At 46.3% G+C, this 19751-nt stretch overlaps 1 protein-coding gene across 3 annotated transcripts in view; it reads left to right on the top strand.

The window, feature by feature from the left end:
• The window catches only part of RBKS (ribokinase), an 80640-nt gene that overhangs the window by 45515 nt on the left and 15374 nt on the right, over positions 1–19751 (top strand). For all 3 annotated transcript variants that reach the window (XM_084792770.1, XM_084792768.1, XM_084792769.1), the window contains 2 exons: positions 1476–1567; positions 5941–6129. In XM_084792770.1, coding sequence (XP_084648896.1) covers positions 1476–1567; positions 5941–6129 — 281 coding nt within the window. The remainder of the gene's footprint in view (positions 1–1475; positions 1568–5940; positions 6130–19751) is intronic.

Genomic DNA, 19751 nt, shown 5'->3' with positions numbered 1-19751 from the left:
GTCTGGATGTGTTGCTGTGGATGATAGCACCCTGGTCTGGATGTGTTGCTGTGGATGATAGAGCCCTGGTCTGGATGTGTTGCTGTGGATGATAGAGCCCTGGTCTGGATGTGTTGCTGTGGATGATAGCGCCCTGGTCTGGATGTGTTGCTGTGGATGATAGAGCCCTGGTCTGGATGTGTTGCTGTGGATGATAGAGCCCTGGTCTGGATGTGTTGCTGTGGATAGAGTCCTGGTCAGGATGTGTTGCTGTTTTAAAGAGGATCAAACCCTAAAATCAAAGCCAGGGGACTCTTGGTTAGGACTCAGCCTAATCATGTGCAACAGTATAAGTATGACATCAGCACTGGGCCTCATCTCCTCTGAAAAGCACTTCTGCCCTGTACTGATGGCTTCGAGTCTCCCTGCTCTGGCTCTCCCGCCCCGTCCATCTTTTCCTTGTAGTTGTCTAGTCCAAGCTAGCACTTAGTTTGTGAATGAAATCTCCCTCCTTTCTCAGTCTTATGTTCCCAGACAGATCCCAGAAACCAAGAATGGAAGGTGGTGTGTGTGTGTGTGTGTGTGTGTGTGTGTGTGTGTGTGTGTGTGTGTGTGTGTTGTATGTGTGGTGTGTGCACATATGTACATGTGTGCATGTGTGTGCATGTGTTTGTGCATGTGCACATGTGTGATGGCATGAGTAAGTTTAAACTATTTTGGAAGCATACATGGGCACACAAAATATTACATATACCTAAGTGTTTTCTTTCTCTTTTTTTTTTTTCTTTCAGTTTTTGGTTTTCAAGACAGGGTTTCTCTGTGTAGCCATGGCTATCCCAGACTCACCTTGTAGATCAGGCTGGCCTCAAACTCACAGAAGTCCAGCTGCCTCTGCCTCCCTGAGTGCTGGGATTGAATGTGTATACTGTTACACCCCAGTTTTCTATGTGCTGTTACTACTAGGAAAATTTCTAATTCTTTGCTGTTCCTTTCCTGTCACTTTTGTCTTCCCTGAAATCTGAATTTGTGGACCAGGCCCACAGATAAATACACCTACAAACCTACAAAAATGTTCACCATTCGATCCAAATTCCTACATGCCCTAACACAGCAACTTCTACTTTAATGCTCTTATTGCCCTCACCTAAACTATACAATCATGTTAGTTGTCAATCTGAGGCTTGCCCCTGACGCTGAAGTGATAAGGAAAAAAAAACAACAACAACAAAAAACCAGAAGAAATAGAGATACTAGGCTATTGCGAAGACTGACATCTTGAGCCTTTCTTTGTGCTTTAATAGATGCTTAACCTGCTGAGTGCAAAAACATGGCCCTCAGATTTCTCTCACTTAGTGTCTGTGCATACACTTGTCAAAATGGTATGAAAATGCCATACCAAAACCCATTACTTTACATCTGACCTAAAAGAGAACTAAAAAGATTAAGCTTATGTTTTTAAATGATGACTATTGAGCCCCTTTCCCATTCCTTTGCAGTGAAAACGCTGTTCAATCCCGCTCCTGCCATTGCCGACCTGGACCCCCGGTTCTACACCCTCTCCAGTGTGTTCTGCTGCAACGAGAGCGAGGTAGAGACAGCTGCCTTGGTTCTTCTATTGGATAAAACCAGGAGGCAGGACCAGCTGCGTCAGTTTGCGCACATGTGAATTCAGTAAAAAGAGAATTTTCAATGTATTGATGTGTGGAGGAAAGGAAATCACTAAGCCTTGTGTGACCATAAAGGATTCTGCCACATAATCTGACACTGACTAAACCTCTGCCAATTTTAGCACCCTCCTGTCCCCAAACATTGACATATTGTTTTCTTTTTAATTATTGCACATTTTCTAGACTAATTTTTTTTTCCTTGCAACCTTGGCTGTCCTGGAACTCACTCTTTAGACCAGGCTGGCCTCCAGCTCACAGAGATCCATCTGCCTCTGCCTCCTAAGTGCTGGAATTAAAGGCGTGCACCACCATCACCACCTCCAGCTACTTTTTCTTCCTCTTTGGTTTTTCAAGACAGGGTTTCTCGGTGTAGCCTTGGCTTGTCCTGAACTCACTCTGTAGACCAGGCTGGCCTCCAACTCAGAGATCACCTGACTCTGTCTCCCGAGTGCTGGAATTAAAGGTGTGTGCCACCACCGCCTGGCTAGACTAATATTAAAGTTGCCAAGTTGAACAAATTAAAATACAGGATGCCCAGTTACATTTGAAGATCCAGTAATCAGTGGAAAGAAACCCTACAAACTATTTGTTGTTTTTCTGAAAATCAAATTTAACTGAGCGTTTGTATTTTATCTGGCAACTGTAATCATTATTCAACTCCTGGAATGGCTGCTGCCTTCTAGTGTCCAGCTCATAGGACAGCATTGGTAAGAGACGCAGGTTCCCATGGAGGCTGCTGTACGAGGAAAGCAGTGTGTCACCCAAGGCTTATAATGTGCACGTCGCACAACGTACCCGTCAGTGTAGGGATATAACCCACTCTTCTATAAGTACTGTTAAGAATGAGATCTCAGTCAGTCGCCATTGTTACAGAAGGCCAGCTACACCAGAGTTCCCTCATCTTTGAGATGCAGCACGCACAGGGAGAAAGGTGGTCAGGAAAGGTTAGCTTTCCTTTGGTTCTAAGGCTAAGTCAAGGTGTAGGCTTTCTTAACCTGCTTGCTTGACAGTTTCATCTGTCAGAACATACAGGAGAAAGAAAGAAGGCTGCTACATGAAAACTAATTTTAACAAACCACAGTAGGTTATGCAACATTTTTGAGCAACCACCATGGCCAGGCACTGGGCTAGGATAAAGGAATTGTGGGAGAGGGTGACTATTTCACAATACAAGGTTACATTACTCTCAACCACCAAACTGGCTTAGAGTTCCCTGGTGACACTGAAAAGATGCTGTATTTATTCTTCAGACAGTTGTTTAATCAGCTCATCTACGTTTTCCACTAAATTTCAAATTTCACTAAGACATTACTGTATCCTAACCCTGTTTATATACCTAGTGCTATATAATAAGTTCTCCAAAGCAATATTAATTAATTCCATTTTCAGTTTCCATATATGGAGAATTCAGATAGGGCCCAGCATAGCTTGTCCCTGTTTGGTGGTGCCTGAGGCAAAGGCTGAGAGATTCTTCACTCATGTTTGACAGTTGGTACTAGTGTAGCCTGGTGCATATTGGGACTGTTGGTCAGAACACTCATACACACACACATACACACACACACACACACACACACACACACACACACACACACACACACACGGGGTGGTATTTACAGAGATTGCAGAGTTTTAAGAAGATATCAGTGAGCATCTCTGAAACGAAATCAGTGAATTTAGCAGATAGATGTGGTCTCAGTAATATAGATTAACACAAAACTTATTAAGATGGCTCAGATTCTGTTCCCAGCACCCACATAGCAGCTCACAACCATTTGTAAATCAATTTCCCGGGATCCGGTGCCCTGCTCTGGGCTCCTCAGGCTCCTACACACACTTGGTACATAGACATGTTCTCAGGTACACACACACAAACACATGCACCTAAATACTTAAAATTAAAAGATGGCCTCAGAGTCCAACCAACTCAAACTGAAAGGGACCACTCAGAAGACGGAAAGAGAAGATACATGGCCAAGGTAGGCTCAGAGTGAGCAGACACTTGAGGAATGATTTTTATACATCAAAAGGATTGATTTGGGCATGTTCAGAGCAAATAAAAGTGAGGTGTAGTCCATTCTTAGGAATATACAGCATATGATTAAACTGTACTACAGCAAAGACAGAATTTAGAAATATGCTTTAAACGTTTTTTGTATTATATATACATTGGTGTCTTGCCTGCATGTGTGTCCATGTCAGGTGATCCCCTGAGACAGGAGTTACAGAGAGTTGTGAGCTGCCATGTGATGTTGAGAATCGAACCTAGATCCTCTGAGAGAACAGTCAGTGCTCTTAACTGCTGAGCCATCTCTCTGGCCCCTTTAAAAATGTTTTATACATTTTATGTGTGTATGTGAGCATGCATGCTCATATGCCATGACGTGTATATGGAAGTGTGTACATGTGCATGCATGCTCATATGCCTGACGTGTATATGGAAGTGTGTACATGTGCATGCGTGCTCATATGCCATGACGTGTATATGGAAGTGTGCACGTGTGCATGCATGCTCATATACCATGACGTGTATATGGAAGTGTGTACATGTGCATGCATGCTCATATGCCATGACGTGTATATGGAAGTGTGTACGTGTGCATGCGTGCTCATATGCCATGACGTTTATATGGAAGTGTGCACGTGTGCATGCATGCTCATATACCATGACGTGTATATGGAAGTGTCCGAGGGCTTGAGAGAGTCAACAGTCTCCTTCCACCAGTCCCTGAAATGACACTGAGGCGGTTAGTTTTAGTGGCAAGTGCCTTTACCCTGAGCCATCTCAGCAGCCTAGTTGTGTGCTTTCTGCTTTTATATAGTGAATAGATACATGCTGTCTTTTGGGGGGGTTGTTTTTTGTTTTTGGTTTTTTTCTTGTTTTTGAGACAGGGTTTTCCTGTGTGGCCTTGGCTGTCTTGGACTCATTGTAGAACAGGCTGGCCTGGAACTCATGAAGATCCACCTGCCTCTGCCTTCCTGAGTGCTGGGATTACAGGCATGCGCCACCACACCCAACACAGCCTTATATCATGTGTGGTTAAACTACAAACTCATACATATTCCAGCACTAGAGGAATTGTATGGTACTTTTTGACTCAGAGTGTATAACTATATTCCCTTCTCTATATTGTACTTTAACCATACACTATGTAAGACTGTATGTGCCTCCTCTGCCTCCAGCTTCTCCTGCAGAAGCAAACAGAATCAGGTAGTCTGCAGGACCATGAGGAAGACACCAGGCCACGAGAGGCCCTGGGCAGTGGCATCCTTAGGTGCCAGTGTTTGCAGGTGCAGCAAACTTGGAGTCCCTGGCAATGAGCCGCTTTCCACCTTCCTCGCTTCCTTCCACAGACTGCATTTGTTGTCCCCAGTTCCATATCGAGAGGAGCTGAGAGCTCAACACAGCCATCCACCCTCACCTTGCAAGCTGTCAACACTGCCATGTTACTTCTCCAGCTCCCAGCGACTATTTATTTTTTGTTTTTATTGTAAAGTAAAAGCAAGCGGGGCAGTGGTGGCATACACCTGTACCCTTTACCTTTACTAAGATAATGACCTAAGTTCAATGCCCAGGACTCACCTGGTAGAAGGAGGGCACTGACTCCCTCAAGTCCTCTGACACTTCCATGTACATGGCATGGCATATGAGCGCGCGTGCACACATACATGCAAACATATTCCAGCACTTGGGTGGGAGGCAGAGGCAGGCAGATCTCTGGGTGTTCAAGGCCAGCCTGGTCTACAGAACTCATTCCAGGACAGTGAGGACTACACATAGAAACCCAAAGTTATCCCAATTAGTTTACAAATATTTTTAGATTGATTTTATGCATTTGAGTGTTTGCCTGCATATGTGTAAGTACACCTCATATGTGACTGGTGCCTGTAGAGGTCAGAAGACGGGGTCAGATCTTCCGGAAGTAGAGGTACAGATGACAGCAAGCCACCATGGGTGCTGGGAACTAAGCCTCAGTCTTGTAGCCGAGCAGCAAGTGCTCTTAACCTTTGAGCCATCTCTCCAGCCCCCAAGAGTGTTTTGTTCTACCTGGGGTTTTGTTTGTGTTTGCTGTCATTTGAGGGAGGCTCTCACCCTGTAACAGGCTGCTTCAACTTGCTGCGGCCTTAGCTCCTTATCCTGCATCCTGACCTCCCCAACACAGAGACAGTGAGCCTGAGAGCACCATGCCCACTGCTCTGAGTGTTACGAGGAAGGGAGGGGGACATGCTTCCTAAAGGACAGCCCTGGTCTCAGTTGCTTTACTCTCACCACGGCTTCTTATGTGTGTTCCAGGCTGAGATTTTAACGGGCCTTGCAGTGACTAACCCGACCGAGGCTGGGAAGGCTTCAGTGGCTCTCCTAGAACGGGGCTGCCAGGTCGTGGTCATCACCTTAGGGGCTTCAGGATGTGTGGCCCTGTCACAGGAGGAGCCTGTTCCAAAGCACATTCCCACAGAAGCAGTCAAGGCGGTGGACACCACGGTAGGTTCCAAACTTTCAGAATCCTTTTTACCTCTAATAGCAAAGAAAGCCTATCTGAAGATTTAGACGGTGATGTAAGACCTAGGAGGAGAGTGGTAGAGCCAAGCTGGATTCCTTAGGCCCTGCCAATCAAAGCCTTGCCAATATTAACACAGCAACCTGCGCTCAGAGTTTTAACATTTTGGTGATACTTTTTGTGTCTTCTATGTGGAGTCTGAGCACTTAGTGTTAAGTTTTAGTTTGAGTAGGTTTGAAGAGTAAGCATTCAAAGCTCATATCCCTGTCAGTACAAAAGGTGTCTCCTCTGTAAGAGTCGCATCATCAACTAGAGGGGCTTGCCTTGCATAGAAGGAGTCCACGCAACTCCTTTAACAACAACAACAAAATGGGGGAAATGGTTGTGTTATAAAAATGGAAAGATAAAATGATTGTGTGTTTGTGTACACTAAATGCTCATCTTCCATATTTGGAAGTTAAGAAATATATCTAAGCCAGGCAAGGTGGGACATGACTGTGATCCCAGCACTTGGCACACAGAGGCAGGCGGTTCTCTATGATTTCAAGGCCATCCGAGTCCAGGACAGCCAGCGCCACACAGAGAAAACATGTCTCAAAATGAGAGAGAGAGAGAGAGAGAGAGAGAGAGAGAGAGAGAGAGAGAGAGATGTGTAAAACTGGTTTTTAAATGACAGCACAACACATTACCAGAAGTTCAAGATAAATGACATAATTAAACTGAAAGAATGTTTTATTAACTTATTCAGATTACATCTCAATTGTTATCCCATCACTTGTATCCTCCCATTCCTCCCTCCCTCCCACTTTCACCCTATTCCCCTTCCCTATGACTGTGACTGAGGGGGACCTCCTCCCACAATATATGGTCATAGGCTATCAAGTCTCATCTTGGTAGCCTGCTTATTCTTTCTCTGAGTGCCACCAGGCCTCCCCACCACGGGGAGGTGGTCAAATATGGGGCACCAGAGTCCATGTCAGAGTCTTAAACTGAAAGAATTTACAGTCCTTACTTTATAGATGGGGGAATGGAGCGGAACGGAGCATATTGTGCTGTTGAACATGAATGCATGGCTTTGACTTTAAAAATAACCCAGAGGCTGGAGCGAGAGCTCAGCGTTAAGAGAACTGGCTGTTCTTGCAAAGGATCCAAGTTCTGTTCCCAGCGCTCACATGGCAGCTCACAACCATTTCTAACTCCAGTTCCAGAAGATCACATGTCCTCTTCTAGCCTCTGGGGGTACTAGATACATACATAGTACACACACACACACACAGGCAAAACACTCATATGTATAACATAAATAAGTATGTTTTTAAATTAGCACAGTGAGATACTTCATACCCACTAAAATATTCTCAACTAAACCCCAAGAGTAACAAGTGTGATCTAGACTGGAGACGCTGGAACTCTTGTACATTGGTAGCAGGAGCTTAAGCTAAAACATTCACTTTGGAGAATAGCCAGGAAGAAAGTCCAAAAGTTAAGTCTAGAGTCCACGAGTCACCAGCAATGCTACTTCTAGGTAGATACCCAAGAAAAATGAAAATAAATGTACACACATATTCCAAGTAGCATCATTCCTAGGCACCCCAAACTGGAGAATCCCCAGTGTTCACCAACAGATAAGCGGACAAACACTGTAGCATATCCGCACAACTGAGCAGTACTGAACACTAAAGGGACACTGTGTGCTTGGCACGTGCTTTACCGACGTGGCCATCTCCCTAGCTGCTCCCTCGTCTCCTTTGTGCCATGTTTTTTTTTTCTTCTCATCCAGCAGTCTTGCCACCAATACTCTTGCCTGTTTAAGAAGCTGAAATAATGTCCCTGGTGGGGTGAGAAATTCCTGAAGAAAGACTCTCCCCTGAGCAAACAGCCCCTTGCTCTCTGCCAGCAGAGCATCACTTGCTGCTCTTGGCTCCTAACTTTCTCACTGTCTCCTCCTCCACTTACACACACCAGGCATGACATGGATGGGAAAGTAGCTATTGGTTGGCACACTGTCCACTCGAGGCAGCCTGTACGTCAGTGCCGCTGCATGCTGCTATATTCAGTTTTGCCTCTGTTAATAGTTGAATATATCATTTCTATTTTTACATCTGTTTTTCTTATTGTGCTGGCGTGAGATTGTGGCAGTAGCTGCAGATGTCCTCTGTGCAGTTTGGAAGACATGACAGATGTGTCTCTTTACCCGTTTCTGTATCTCGGCCTCAGAGTGATGGTGCTCATGTGTGTTCTATTCAGGAGTCATTGGCAGTGCATTCTGTATGTCACACACACACACACACACACACACACACACACACACACAGAGAGAGAGAGAGAGAGAGAGAGAGAGAGAGAGAGAGAGAGAGAGAGCAATACTCAGGGATTATCATGGTAGTGTAATGAAATGGTACATTATATTGCTGTCCTGTTATTTGGTCCTGTGAGCTCTGTAATATCCTTATGATTGTTGTCCTTTATGTAAATGCTTAAGTCTTGGAATCTGCCCTCTCACTGTCATTTCAAGAACGCAGGCCACAGGATAAATCTGTGCCTTCCTGGATCACTCGCTTTACTGTACTATACCATGACTCAGGACAGATGAGGAAGTCAAGAGTAAAGAAAAGCCAGAGGCGACGGGATCATCTCCCATCTCTTTACCGCCCTTCCTTCTGTCTGTCTGAGTCTCGTAGGATTCAGAGTTGTTGGTGAGGCTCCCGTCACATCTGCCCACCTGCATGGACATCCCCCGGTGACTCAGGGCCTGAGAATTTGCTTTAGAGATTGCCCTGGTAGGAAGTACAGGTTTTTCTGTGAGTTATCAGGGAAGCATGTGATTGCAGAGACTTGCTAGATACCCACAGGGTGGCTTCTCTGGTGGAGTCTCATCCTGGGGTCTGGCTTCAGTTGACTAGGCTGTGCTCAGAGGCAGGCTCCCCTTAATCCACCACTCAGGTACTATAGCACTGCTAGTGTAAGCTGGAAACCCAGCATCTGAGGGGTCATTACTCCCATCTTAGTAGACCTGTCCCCCACCTTTCTCCCTCCCTGCCCCCTGCCCCTGGTCCCCTCCTGCTACATCACTACAACCAGTGCAAAGCCCAACAGCTAATGCCAAATGTAATTAGAACCAATGAATGTGGGTCACCCTAAGAGGTGTTTCACAGCCCAGGCTCTGTAGCAGTGTTTGCTCCCTAGCCATAGGGAAGTCCGCTGGGAAGACCGACAACTCCACTGTCAAAATAGCCTCTGACACTGGCCTCTGTTTCCCCAAGTCCACACTTTATACTCCCTCTTTTTGCTGTCCAATCAGTGTGTACCTTCATTGTATGTGTGCAGTTTCTGCTGAGTCTTTGTAGCTATCTGTCCAGAACACAACAGAATGTCAGGGTGTCTTTCACTGCTGAACACTTAAGAGCCAGGAGAATATCATGAGTAAAGAATAAGAGAATGCTGGACACTGAAAAGGTAACTGTTAATCCCTCAGATGGGAAGAGGAAGACCCAAATCATCATGTCCAAATCAATTAAAGCAAATAATTAATCAAAGCAAGTTTTAAAACTTCATGTCCATGGCCTCCTCCCCCTCAGGTGGGGTTTGAGAGAAAAGCATAGGATGTGAGGAAGACACGGTTTTATAGCTCAGGGGTCGGGGTTTCCAAATGGGGGATTTGGCGGGCAAAACAGGCTGGGCTGCAGGAGCAGAACCTAAGCATAACAGGTTAGTCATAACGACCTCCTGGAAAAACACATGACTGCAAGGTGGTCTTAACATCAGGAAGTTAGAACAAGGGGCTGTAACAACCCTTTTAAAACAAAGGTAGAGCCGGGCGTGGTGGCGCACGCCTTTAATCCCAGCACTTGGGAGGCAGAGGCAGGCGGACCTCTGTGAGTTCGAGGCTAGCCTGGACTACAAAGTGAGTCCAGGACAGTCAAGGCTACACAGAGAAACCCTGTCTCGAAAAACAAACAAACAAACAAAAGAACAACAACAACAACAACAACAACAAAACAAAGGTAGGGTGGAAAGATGGTTAGTAACTTTTTGGAACAGACCTTCTTGCCATTCCTGGAGCAGGCAGTACAGAGAGAATCATTTGTTGTTAAGGTTACAGCCCAATCCTTGAGAAACAGGTTTGATCATAAACAGGAATGTGCTTTCACTGTAAGTCTTTACCATAAAATCTTTACTGAACTATCTATTGTAAGATGACTTTTAAGCCTAAAACGGGGGCAGGCTGGTTCCTCAGTAGCTGCGGAGTAACCAAGACTTACTTTAACTGCTCTGTCAGCTTGGTTTGGGGTTTTGGTTTTGTTTTCTCATCCAAGAAGAGACTTTGTTTCCTTCAGATTCTGGCTGTGGGAGACTTACTCTGTGGCTACCTCTGGAAATGGCTCTTTAGACTTGCCATGCAGGGCTGGGAGCTCAGCTGAGAGGATTTGCATAGCATGGGGGAGGCCCTGGGTTCAATGCCTTCAGCCCTCCTGTACCCCACTAAGTGCTTTCTTCAGTTTCTCTGCTCATGTACGGGCCGCATACTTAATGTGCAGAGGGCGATGGAGAGGACACGGAGTCGGGAGGAGGAGGAAAGGCGAGTTCTTGTGATTCTGCCACGTGCGTGCTGAAGCTTCTGCAGCCCAGCACATAAAATATTGCTCCAGAGTAATGCAGACAGGCAGTTCTCAGAAGAAATACAAAACAAGAAAGAAACTAGACCTTGCTCAGCCTTCCTAGACGCCAGAAATATGCCCAGTAAACAGCAGGGAGCATCACTGCCCATAAGGTTGACAAAAATTAAATACTGTCCACACTCCCGCAGCTCAGAACCACATCCTGTCATACCATGTACCTCTAATAGGAACAGGCACCCTTACAAGTGTCCTCAGAGGCGACCTGAGAACACAGTATGTCCTCTCCAGGAGACTATGCTCACATACAGATACTTATGCAAGGATGTTTATTTCAACTTTGTATTAACCCAAAATTGAGAGGATGGCATGACCTCGTCAGCAGAGGAGGTTAAGTAATGACTGTGCTGCGCTGGTCACTGGGCAATAACTCACAGCCCTCAGTATGTAAATACAGATTTTACGTGTAGAGCAAGCTCACCAAGCTGTTCTCGTCACTGCTCGGAGGAAAATGGATTGGCATGATAAAGAACAAATTCTACTTTCTACTTCCTACCCTTCTGAATAATTTGAGATCTTGTCCATAAGCCTCTGTTTTTAGGGTATTACTTCGTTGTTTGAGATAAATCTTTCCTTGAGGCACAGCCAAGAGCTGTTGAGGGCCAGCCACCTCTAGCAAACAAGGGAAGTTCTGTCCCTTCTCCAGGCTGCTGGGCGTCGCCATCACAGCAGAGCCCCCGACAGTTTAGTCTTGGCCTCACAAACAACCTCTCAGGCACTCTCAGGTCTGTGTAAGCAGACTGAGCCACTCCTTGCAGTGGCAGATTCTGAAAGGATATTCTATTGCCACAGGAGATCGGGTGTTGCCTTCTTATTGGGCCCTTGGGTGGGGTCTAGTCTAGAAATTTCAGTGCACACTTCGTTAGGATTTTCTCCTTAGTCTTTTGGAAGAAATAGTTTTCCTCAAAAACGCAATGTTAACTAGTTTCCCTTGGAAAGATGAGGGTAGATGTCAGGGCATGCTGCTTCTGTGCATCATTCAAATGTGTTGCACATTTTCAAAGTCCTCACGTTCAAGTTCCCTTCTGAGTGAGGCTGCTTGTTAGCCACCGTGCTCGTCAGCCATCTTCCTCACAACAGGGCCCTGAGTAAGCCCAACTCTGCTTTTGTCAGAGGTCTTAGATTTGGTTACTGGGGAGCCAGGAAGAGCTGTAATGGGGACCAGGCAAGGCTATGCAGGTGTCTCAGTAAAGTATTTGTACAAGCTACAAGCCAAGCAAGCACCAGAGTTTGGAACCCAAGGACGCCTAAAAAGCTCAGCACGATTGCTAACGCTTCGTCATCCATTTTCCCTCCTTTTAAAGGAGTCCTAGAGCAGGGTGTGGCGGTGCACACTTTAATCTCAGCACTTAGGAGGCACAGGTGGACGGATCTCTCTGTGAGTTTGAGCTCAGCCTACTCTACATAGCGAGTCCGGGACAGCCAGGGCTACAGAGGGAGACCCTGTCTCAAAACAGGAAAGAGGAGGGGAAAAAAGTCCTGCGGAGGGGAAGGCCATGTGACACCGTGATGAACTGTGTCCCCACCAAAGTCCACATGTGGACGCCATGTCCCCAGTACGATTGTATTTGGAGACAGAGCTGTGTTGGAGGTAATTAAGGTTAAGTGAGGTCCCTGGCTGAGCTCCTCCTGTTCCAGTAGGCTGAGTGTCCTTAGAAACAGCAGCCTCACCAGAGAGCTCCCTGGGCATGCGCAAAAAGAGCAGCGAGCCCTGTACGCGCCAGCAAGATCGGCGCCACCTGCAGGCCAAGAGACAGGCCCCCTAGCCTTGCGGACTCTAAGAAACAAGTTTCTCTTGTCTAAGCCATCAGTCTGTGCTTTGCTGTGGCACCACTAGCACAAAAGGAAGCAAGTGAATATGCCCAGAAGTGACTTAAAATAAATTCAGAAAACTCAGGTGTCCCATGAGGAGAAATAATGACCAGCAAACCAGCAGGATGAGCCAAATCACCTATTCCGTGGAAGGTGAGGGGTTTGCATATGATTAAGCTGCTAGCAACCCATGGCTTGGAGCAGGTGGCAGCTCAAGTCTAATTCTGCTTTGGCCATCAGCTAGCTAGACTGCTTCTTAGCAAGTAACTTATAGATTATCTCAGTATTCGAGCTTTTGATTTGGGTGACAGTCCACCTCTCTGCACTGACTCTCTAGTCACATGTCATAATACAAAATACAGCCACTCCTTGTTTCCAGATCTTGAGAAGACTTTACTTACTTGTGCACCGCACTGTGGCCTCAGTAAAAGGGAGAAACCACCGCAGACCCTGAGAACCATCTGGCTGGTGTGAGCACTCAGAAAGAGACCACTCGTTAATTAGCGCACCCCTCCGCGCCTGTCTCACTATCTGTGCAGGTTGGTGATTGCTAGGTACACATACCTGGAGTTTGCTCTGTCCACTGGTACAGCGAACCCAGGCACCACTACCATTGCAACACACTGCTTCCTCTGCAGGCGAGGAGTGGACTGTGTGAGAAGGGTGTGGTGGGACTGAACATTCTAGAAAATAATGGTTCTGACAAGGTTCACATCCATACATCCTTGTCCCCGAGTGCCCAGTCCTGGAGGAGGCATGCATTCTCTTACAGATGATAATCAAATTTTCTTTACATTAGAAGTCTTTCATAAACAGGTAGTCATGGCGCACGCCTTTAATCTCAGCACTCAGGAGGCAGAGGCAGGTGGATCTCAGTGAGTTCGAGGCCAGCCTGGCCTACAAAGCAAGTCCAAGACAGCCAAGCTACACAGAGAAATCCTGTCTCTAAAAACAAAAAAATAAAAACAAAAAAAAAAGTATTTTGTTAGGAGACTGAACGAGTAAGCTGTTGAGGGCAGTGATCCTCCTTTTAACATTTCCCAACTGCCTTTGTAGTTCGGATGAGCTAACCACTCCTGCTGGCCTGCGTAGCAAACTTCCCATACTTAGGACTTGGCTTAGAAAGAGCAGGGGCAGCTGTGGCGCACGCCTGTAATCCCAGCGCTCGGGAGGCAGAGCCAGGTGGGTCTCTGTGAGTTCAAGTACAGCCTGGTCTACAAAGTGAGTCCAGGACAGCCAGGGCTACACAGAGAAACCTTGTCTTGGAAAAAGGAAGAGGAGGAGGGGAGGGTGAGGAGCAGAGCAGAGGAGGAAGAGGGGGGAAGAGGAGGAGGGGGGAGGAGGAGGAGTCCCAATCTCAGCGCATTACACGGTGCGTTACAGACTTCTAGTTCCTTCTGGAGAGTCAGTAGCTGGAGTGCAAGAGTCGCTGTGCTCAGCCGTCTCTAGGACTCTCCAGACTTCACCATACTCTTTCTCAGCTACATCTAAAATATCTAGAGAAAATGAAATCAGAGGAGCAGGGCTTCTTACAAATTATTTAAAATTGAAATAATTACCCAGTGTTCCATTTTTTAAAATTGTCATTTAACAAAGGCTACAACTAAAAATATCAGGTTACAGAGAGTGAAAGGTATCTGTGAAATGCACAAAACCCACTGATGCTCTAGACTAGCCTTTCTTGGAGGCTGGACAATGGGTCAGAGGTTAAGAACACTTTTTACTCTTCCACAGCACCCAGCCCTCCACATAGGGTGGCTCACAAGCCACTGAAACATCAACTCCAAGGGGTGCAGCACCCTCTACTAGCCTCTGCATGCACACACACTAACACACACACACATACATACACACACACACACACACACACACACACACACACAGGCAAAACATTAATACATGTAAATACATTTAATTTTTCCCCTCCTGCCCCAAGAATGACAGAGAGTTTTCTAACTCTCTGAAAACTCTACTGATGGAGAAGATGAAGAAGACAAAAAGAGGTTTCCTGGCTGTGAGGAAGGACAGAGGACAGTAAGTGCTGAGCAGCTGACATCAGGGCAGGGTGCCTGCTGTGCCCCGACAGGCTGTATCAGCTGTATCAGCTGTATCAGCAGACCCCTCCTTCAGTAGCTAATCAGACAGAATTCAATATTTGAAATGGCCCTGCATGTGATCAGTTGACAACCCAGGGCTGTAAGAATCTAACTGCAGTTGCTCACCAGAAATGTCATCTTCGTGTTGAAGAACAGAAGCAGGGCCAAGTGTGAGGTGACTTTCCCCCCTTTCCAAATACCCTGCTTCACAGCAGAACTGGGCCTGTGCCTGCGGCTGCCCGGCGCCTCAGACCTTCTAGCACTGGCCTATCCCAGAGATGGCCTTGCCCAACAGTGTGGCCACAGAGAAGAGCAGCATGGTGTGGAGAAGAGGCAAGAAACATCCGGGTCCAGACTTGAGGGTGTCACGTGGGCCTGGGCAGGAGCAGGGGCGTGGCCTGGCATGGGGGGTGGCAGAGGCAGAGTGTATTCAGCTGTGATTAGGATCTTTTCCTCCTAGCTCCCTACTCTTCAGGTCTAATTATCATGGCCTCCCTTCAGTGGCCTGGTCACTGGGGTGACCACAGGGCAGTGAACTGTGGTCTGCTCCTTGCCTTTCTTCCTAGGCTGCTGTACTGGCAGACCTGCCAGGACTTCTAAGTGCCTCCCACAGAGTGGAGGGGTTTCCTGAAGACCTGAAACTATGTAGAGATTTAAAACAAACAAACAAACAAACAAACACCTGGTGCATCAAACTACAGAGCCCAGGAAGCAGGGGCGAGCCGTGCCCAGCATCTTCACTGGGCACTGCTGACAGAGGTGAGCAGGAGAACGAAAACCAGCTGTGTGTTTCACAGCTGTTCACATCTGCCTGCTTTTTGTAGAAAAAAAATAGCACACTATAGGTTGTACTCTATGTAAATATATTGAGGTGTGTGTGTGTGTGTGTGTGTGTGTGTGTGTGTGTGTGTGTGTGTGTGTGTACATAGTGTACTTCAGTGGGACACAAGATTCTCCTACCTTTATCTCCTAAAGGATGGGGTTACAGGGATTATGGCCACACCCAGACTTTTTTTCACTTTTGTTTTTCAGGTTGTTTGGGTTTTTTGTTTTTTGTTTTTGTTGTTTTGTTTTGTTTTTAAACGGGCTCTCACTATGTAACTCTGGCTATCCTAGAACTTGCTGTGTAGACCAGGCTGGCCTCAAATTCATAAATACCTGCTTACCTCTTCATACCAGGTACCCGGATTAAAGGTGTTAGAACACTGTACTTGGCCCTTTTTGGTTTTGAGTTTTTTGTTTTGTTTTGTTTTGTTGGTGGGGTTGTTTGTTTGTTTGTTTGTTTGTTTTGGTATTTTAAAGGCAGGATTTCCTAGCAAGGAGGTAATGGCACAGGCCTTTAGTCCCAGCATTTGGGAGGCAAAGGTAGGTGGATCTCTGTGAGTTCAAGACCAGTCTAGTCTACAGAGCTAGTTCTAAGACAGCCAAAGCTACATGAGAAACCCTATAACAAACAAACAAACAAGTTTGTGTCCTAGGTAACCCAGATGGCCTCAAACTTGCACTCCTCTCACACTGGCTTCTCAAATACTTGGATCACAGGCACGTGCCGCCATGCCAGAAGAAGCAGTCCTTGCCAGCACGCCTCCCTCATCCCCTTCTTCATACTGCTGTCCCTTCAAAGACAGAGGAGGAAGGCTTAGCCAGTGAGAGAGACAGCAAGAGCGAGAGCTTGGGTTCAGATGTGATTCTTTTTAAACAGAATCAAACCCTGTGCTGTTACCCATGGAGGAACATGCTGTGGTTTGGGCATGGAAGGGACGGAAAAGACCCTCCGAGGTAGTGGAGTTAACTGCATACTCTACGGAAACTGACAAACTCCGGTTTTACATCCTTTTGTTTTTTCCAGTCTGAACAAAGCACAGCTGGGACAAAGGCCCGAAGTCCTGAGTGCTAGAGAAACGTCCACGACTATGTCTGATAGGAAACTCCTTTTCTTCCATGTAGTCTGCTCCTTCGGTTAGTGTGTGAAAATCTAATCCTTCAAGTCAGTCGTGACGATACTTTGCATCAAATACACATGTTTGCTGCTTTAGCTCTCCTTCCCTTTCTCCCTCTCTCCCTTCCTAAAGTTAGGAAATATTTTCAATAACTCTGAAAGATATTTTTCTAAAAAACAGTATAGGCCGGGCATGGTGGCACACACATTTAATCTCAGCACTTCCAAGGCAGAGGCAGGCGGATCTCTGTGAGTTCAAGTCCACCTGTTCCACATAGAAAATTCCAGGACAGCCTCGACTACGTAGAAAGATACTATCTCAATAAACAAACAAACAAACATGCCATGCAGCCTTGTAAATCCTAAACATTTTGCTATCTTAGCTTCAGGTGGTTTTGTTCTTTACAACATTTGAGAATTAAATACACGAATTGATATCATTTCTACCCCACAGTCTCTCCCCTCCGACTCCTCCCCAGCCACCCCACTCCCTCTACTCTACTGGTCACCCCAGGTCTGTCCCCAACTGAGTAGTGATGCTCTTAACTTATAAAGCTTTGACCACACAGATAATAGAAATGTTGAAGTCCAAACTGAACAAGGACAGGATCCCGGTCCCAAAGTCTCGGTAGACACAGGATTTCTTGCTATTCCCTAAACTTGTGACTAATTTTCTCTGGTCCCTTTCTGAAGGAGTCTTAGTTTCAGGATGGCCAATCAGGGAAATGCTAATCAAAACTAGATAGACTTCAGTGTGGTGACATAGACCTGGGATCCCAGCATTTGGGAGGGGGAAGCAGGAAGGTTAGGAGTTCAAGGTCATCCTCAGCTGTCTATTGAGATCGACGCCAGCCCTGGCTATATAAGACCTTGCAAAAAACAAAAACAAACAATAACAACAAAAACCTGTATTGAAATTCTATTTGAACTAGATGGTGCTGGCGCACGCCTTTAATCCCCAAACTTGGGAAGCAGAAGCAGGCAGATCTCTGAGTTCAAAGCCAGCCTGGTCTACAGAGTGAGTTTCAGGACAGCCAAGGCTACACAGAGAGATCCTGTCTCTAAATAATAGAATAAAAAAAAATTTTTTAAAGGAAAGAAGGAAATTCTATTTGACCCCAGTCAGAACAGCTGTCATTAAGAAATCAAACAATGGGCTGGAGAGATGGTTCAGAGGTTAAGAAGCACTGACTGCTCTTCCAGAGGTCCTGAGTTCAATTCCCAGCAACCACATGGTGGCTCACAACCATCTATACTGAGATCTGGTGCCCTCTTCTGGCCTGCAGGTGTACATATAGGCAAAACACTGCATATATAAATATAAATATAAAAAATAAAAAGAAATCAAACAACAGGAGCTAGAGAGATGGCTCAGTCTGTGAAGTGGTCTCCAACCCATGGGGTTTTTTTTAAAGATTTATTTATTATTATGTATACATTCTTCTGCCCACATGCCAGAAGAGGACATCAGATCACATTGTAGATGGTTGTGAGCCACCATGTGGTTGCTGGGAATTGAACTCAGGACCTCTTGAGGAGTAGTCAGTGCGCTTAACCTCTGAGCCATCTCTCCAGCACACCCCACCCCAACCCATGTTTTAAAAGCCAAGTGTGCATTTGCAATCCTAGTACTAGGAAGACAGAAACAGGCAGAGCCTTGGGCTCAGAGGCCAGCTGACTCTACCTGACAGATGGCAGAGGACAGCAAGATGGTCATTTTCTGGAAAACAAACATCGTTCTGTTGGTCTCAGTGGTTTTCAAAATGTTTTTTGACTCCTGATTCACCTATGGCTGAAGCCAGTTTCCACAGAGCAAGCCCATCAGTAGTAACAGCAGCGGAAGTGTACCTGTGTACCAAAATCTCAAGTGCTTCCCTGTGACCTTCATGGGCATGCGTCCCTGCCTTCTGGTCAGTGATCTGTTCAGCAGGCAGGCTCTGAGAGCAGAAACCTACTCTTCAGCTGTCATTTAGGATTAAATATCATAAGCAATTATTGTTAATATATAATAAATATAATAAGTGAATGTAAGTAATAAATCTCCTTCATTTAAACGTCTTGAGGCACAATGCTAATTCAGGTAGACTGCCTACCACACAGGCTTTAAACAGCAGCTCTCCCCTGACTGAATCAGGCTCCCATAGCTATTCCTCCTTCCTGACAGGGCTGCTAAGGCAGTGACGATGGGCTTGGGTTGTGCAGGCAGAAGCAGGTATTCCAGCCAAGGTTCCGGCTTTCAGCGTAGAGTCGCCAGACAATTTTCCCAGGTCCTCCCATCATCCTCTCAGTGTAGACCTGGCTCAAGAGCCAGAGTGAAGCAGTCACCATGAGGAAGTAGGAACGTTATAAATAACCCAGAAGCTCTCTCCCAACAGCAAGTGCCTGTTGATTGTGTGGCCTAACAGCTCAAGCACAGAAGGGGCATGAATGCAACATTATGCAATGACTAATTACTCAAAGGTCTGTGCGTGAGCAGAGGGCCAACCTGTGGCTGGTGCTCACGCTCTCAGATGCCTCTGCGTGTGACAACCTGAGGGCCCTGTGCCATTCAGCAGTTCTCAGAGAGCAGTGATCTTACTACAAGCACCTCCCACCGAGAGAAGGAGGCAGCTTGGCAGAGGGTGTTCCAGCAGCCCCTGTGTAGGACACCTCCTCGTACTGGGTTCGCTGTTCTCTGTCTAGCATGGTGGAGTCACAGGGGGGAAAGCTTGCTGACCACAGAAGAAGGCAAGGCCAGCCCTTAGAGCCCAGTGAGTCACTAACGGGCGCTTTGGTTTTAAGTGCCATTCTTCACAGCTATGAAAAGTTATTTGTGTACGAAGCCTTCATTAACAGTGCAGGAAGAATAGGGCTTTTCTTCTTCCACCTGCAGCTTGCACTCAGGATTCTTTTTCTCTTTCCTTAATTATAGAATGAGTTAATCTACCACAGACATTTTTGGGGGGACAAATAAGGGTCTTAGCCCATTTTCAGTCTCCATAAGCCATTTTTCTCCATGGCTTCCCAGACTGCAGAGCAGTGAGGGCAGGAGGGTCAGTGGCTGCTCAGCACAGCCCAAACCACCACCACCCTGAGGAGGCCAG

The sequence above is a fragment of the Acomys minous genome, assembly GCF_964271855.1.
Source record: "Acomys minous genome assembly, chromosome: 8".
Lineage (NCBI taxonomy): Eukaryota > Metazoa > Chordata > Mammalia > Rodentia > Muridae > Acomys > Acomys minous.
Note: the sequence above shows the minus strand (reverse complement) of the source record. Positions and strands in the feature narration are given on the sequence as shown.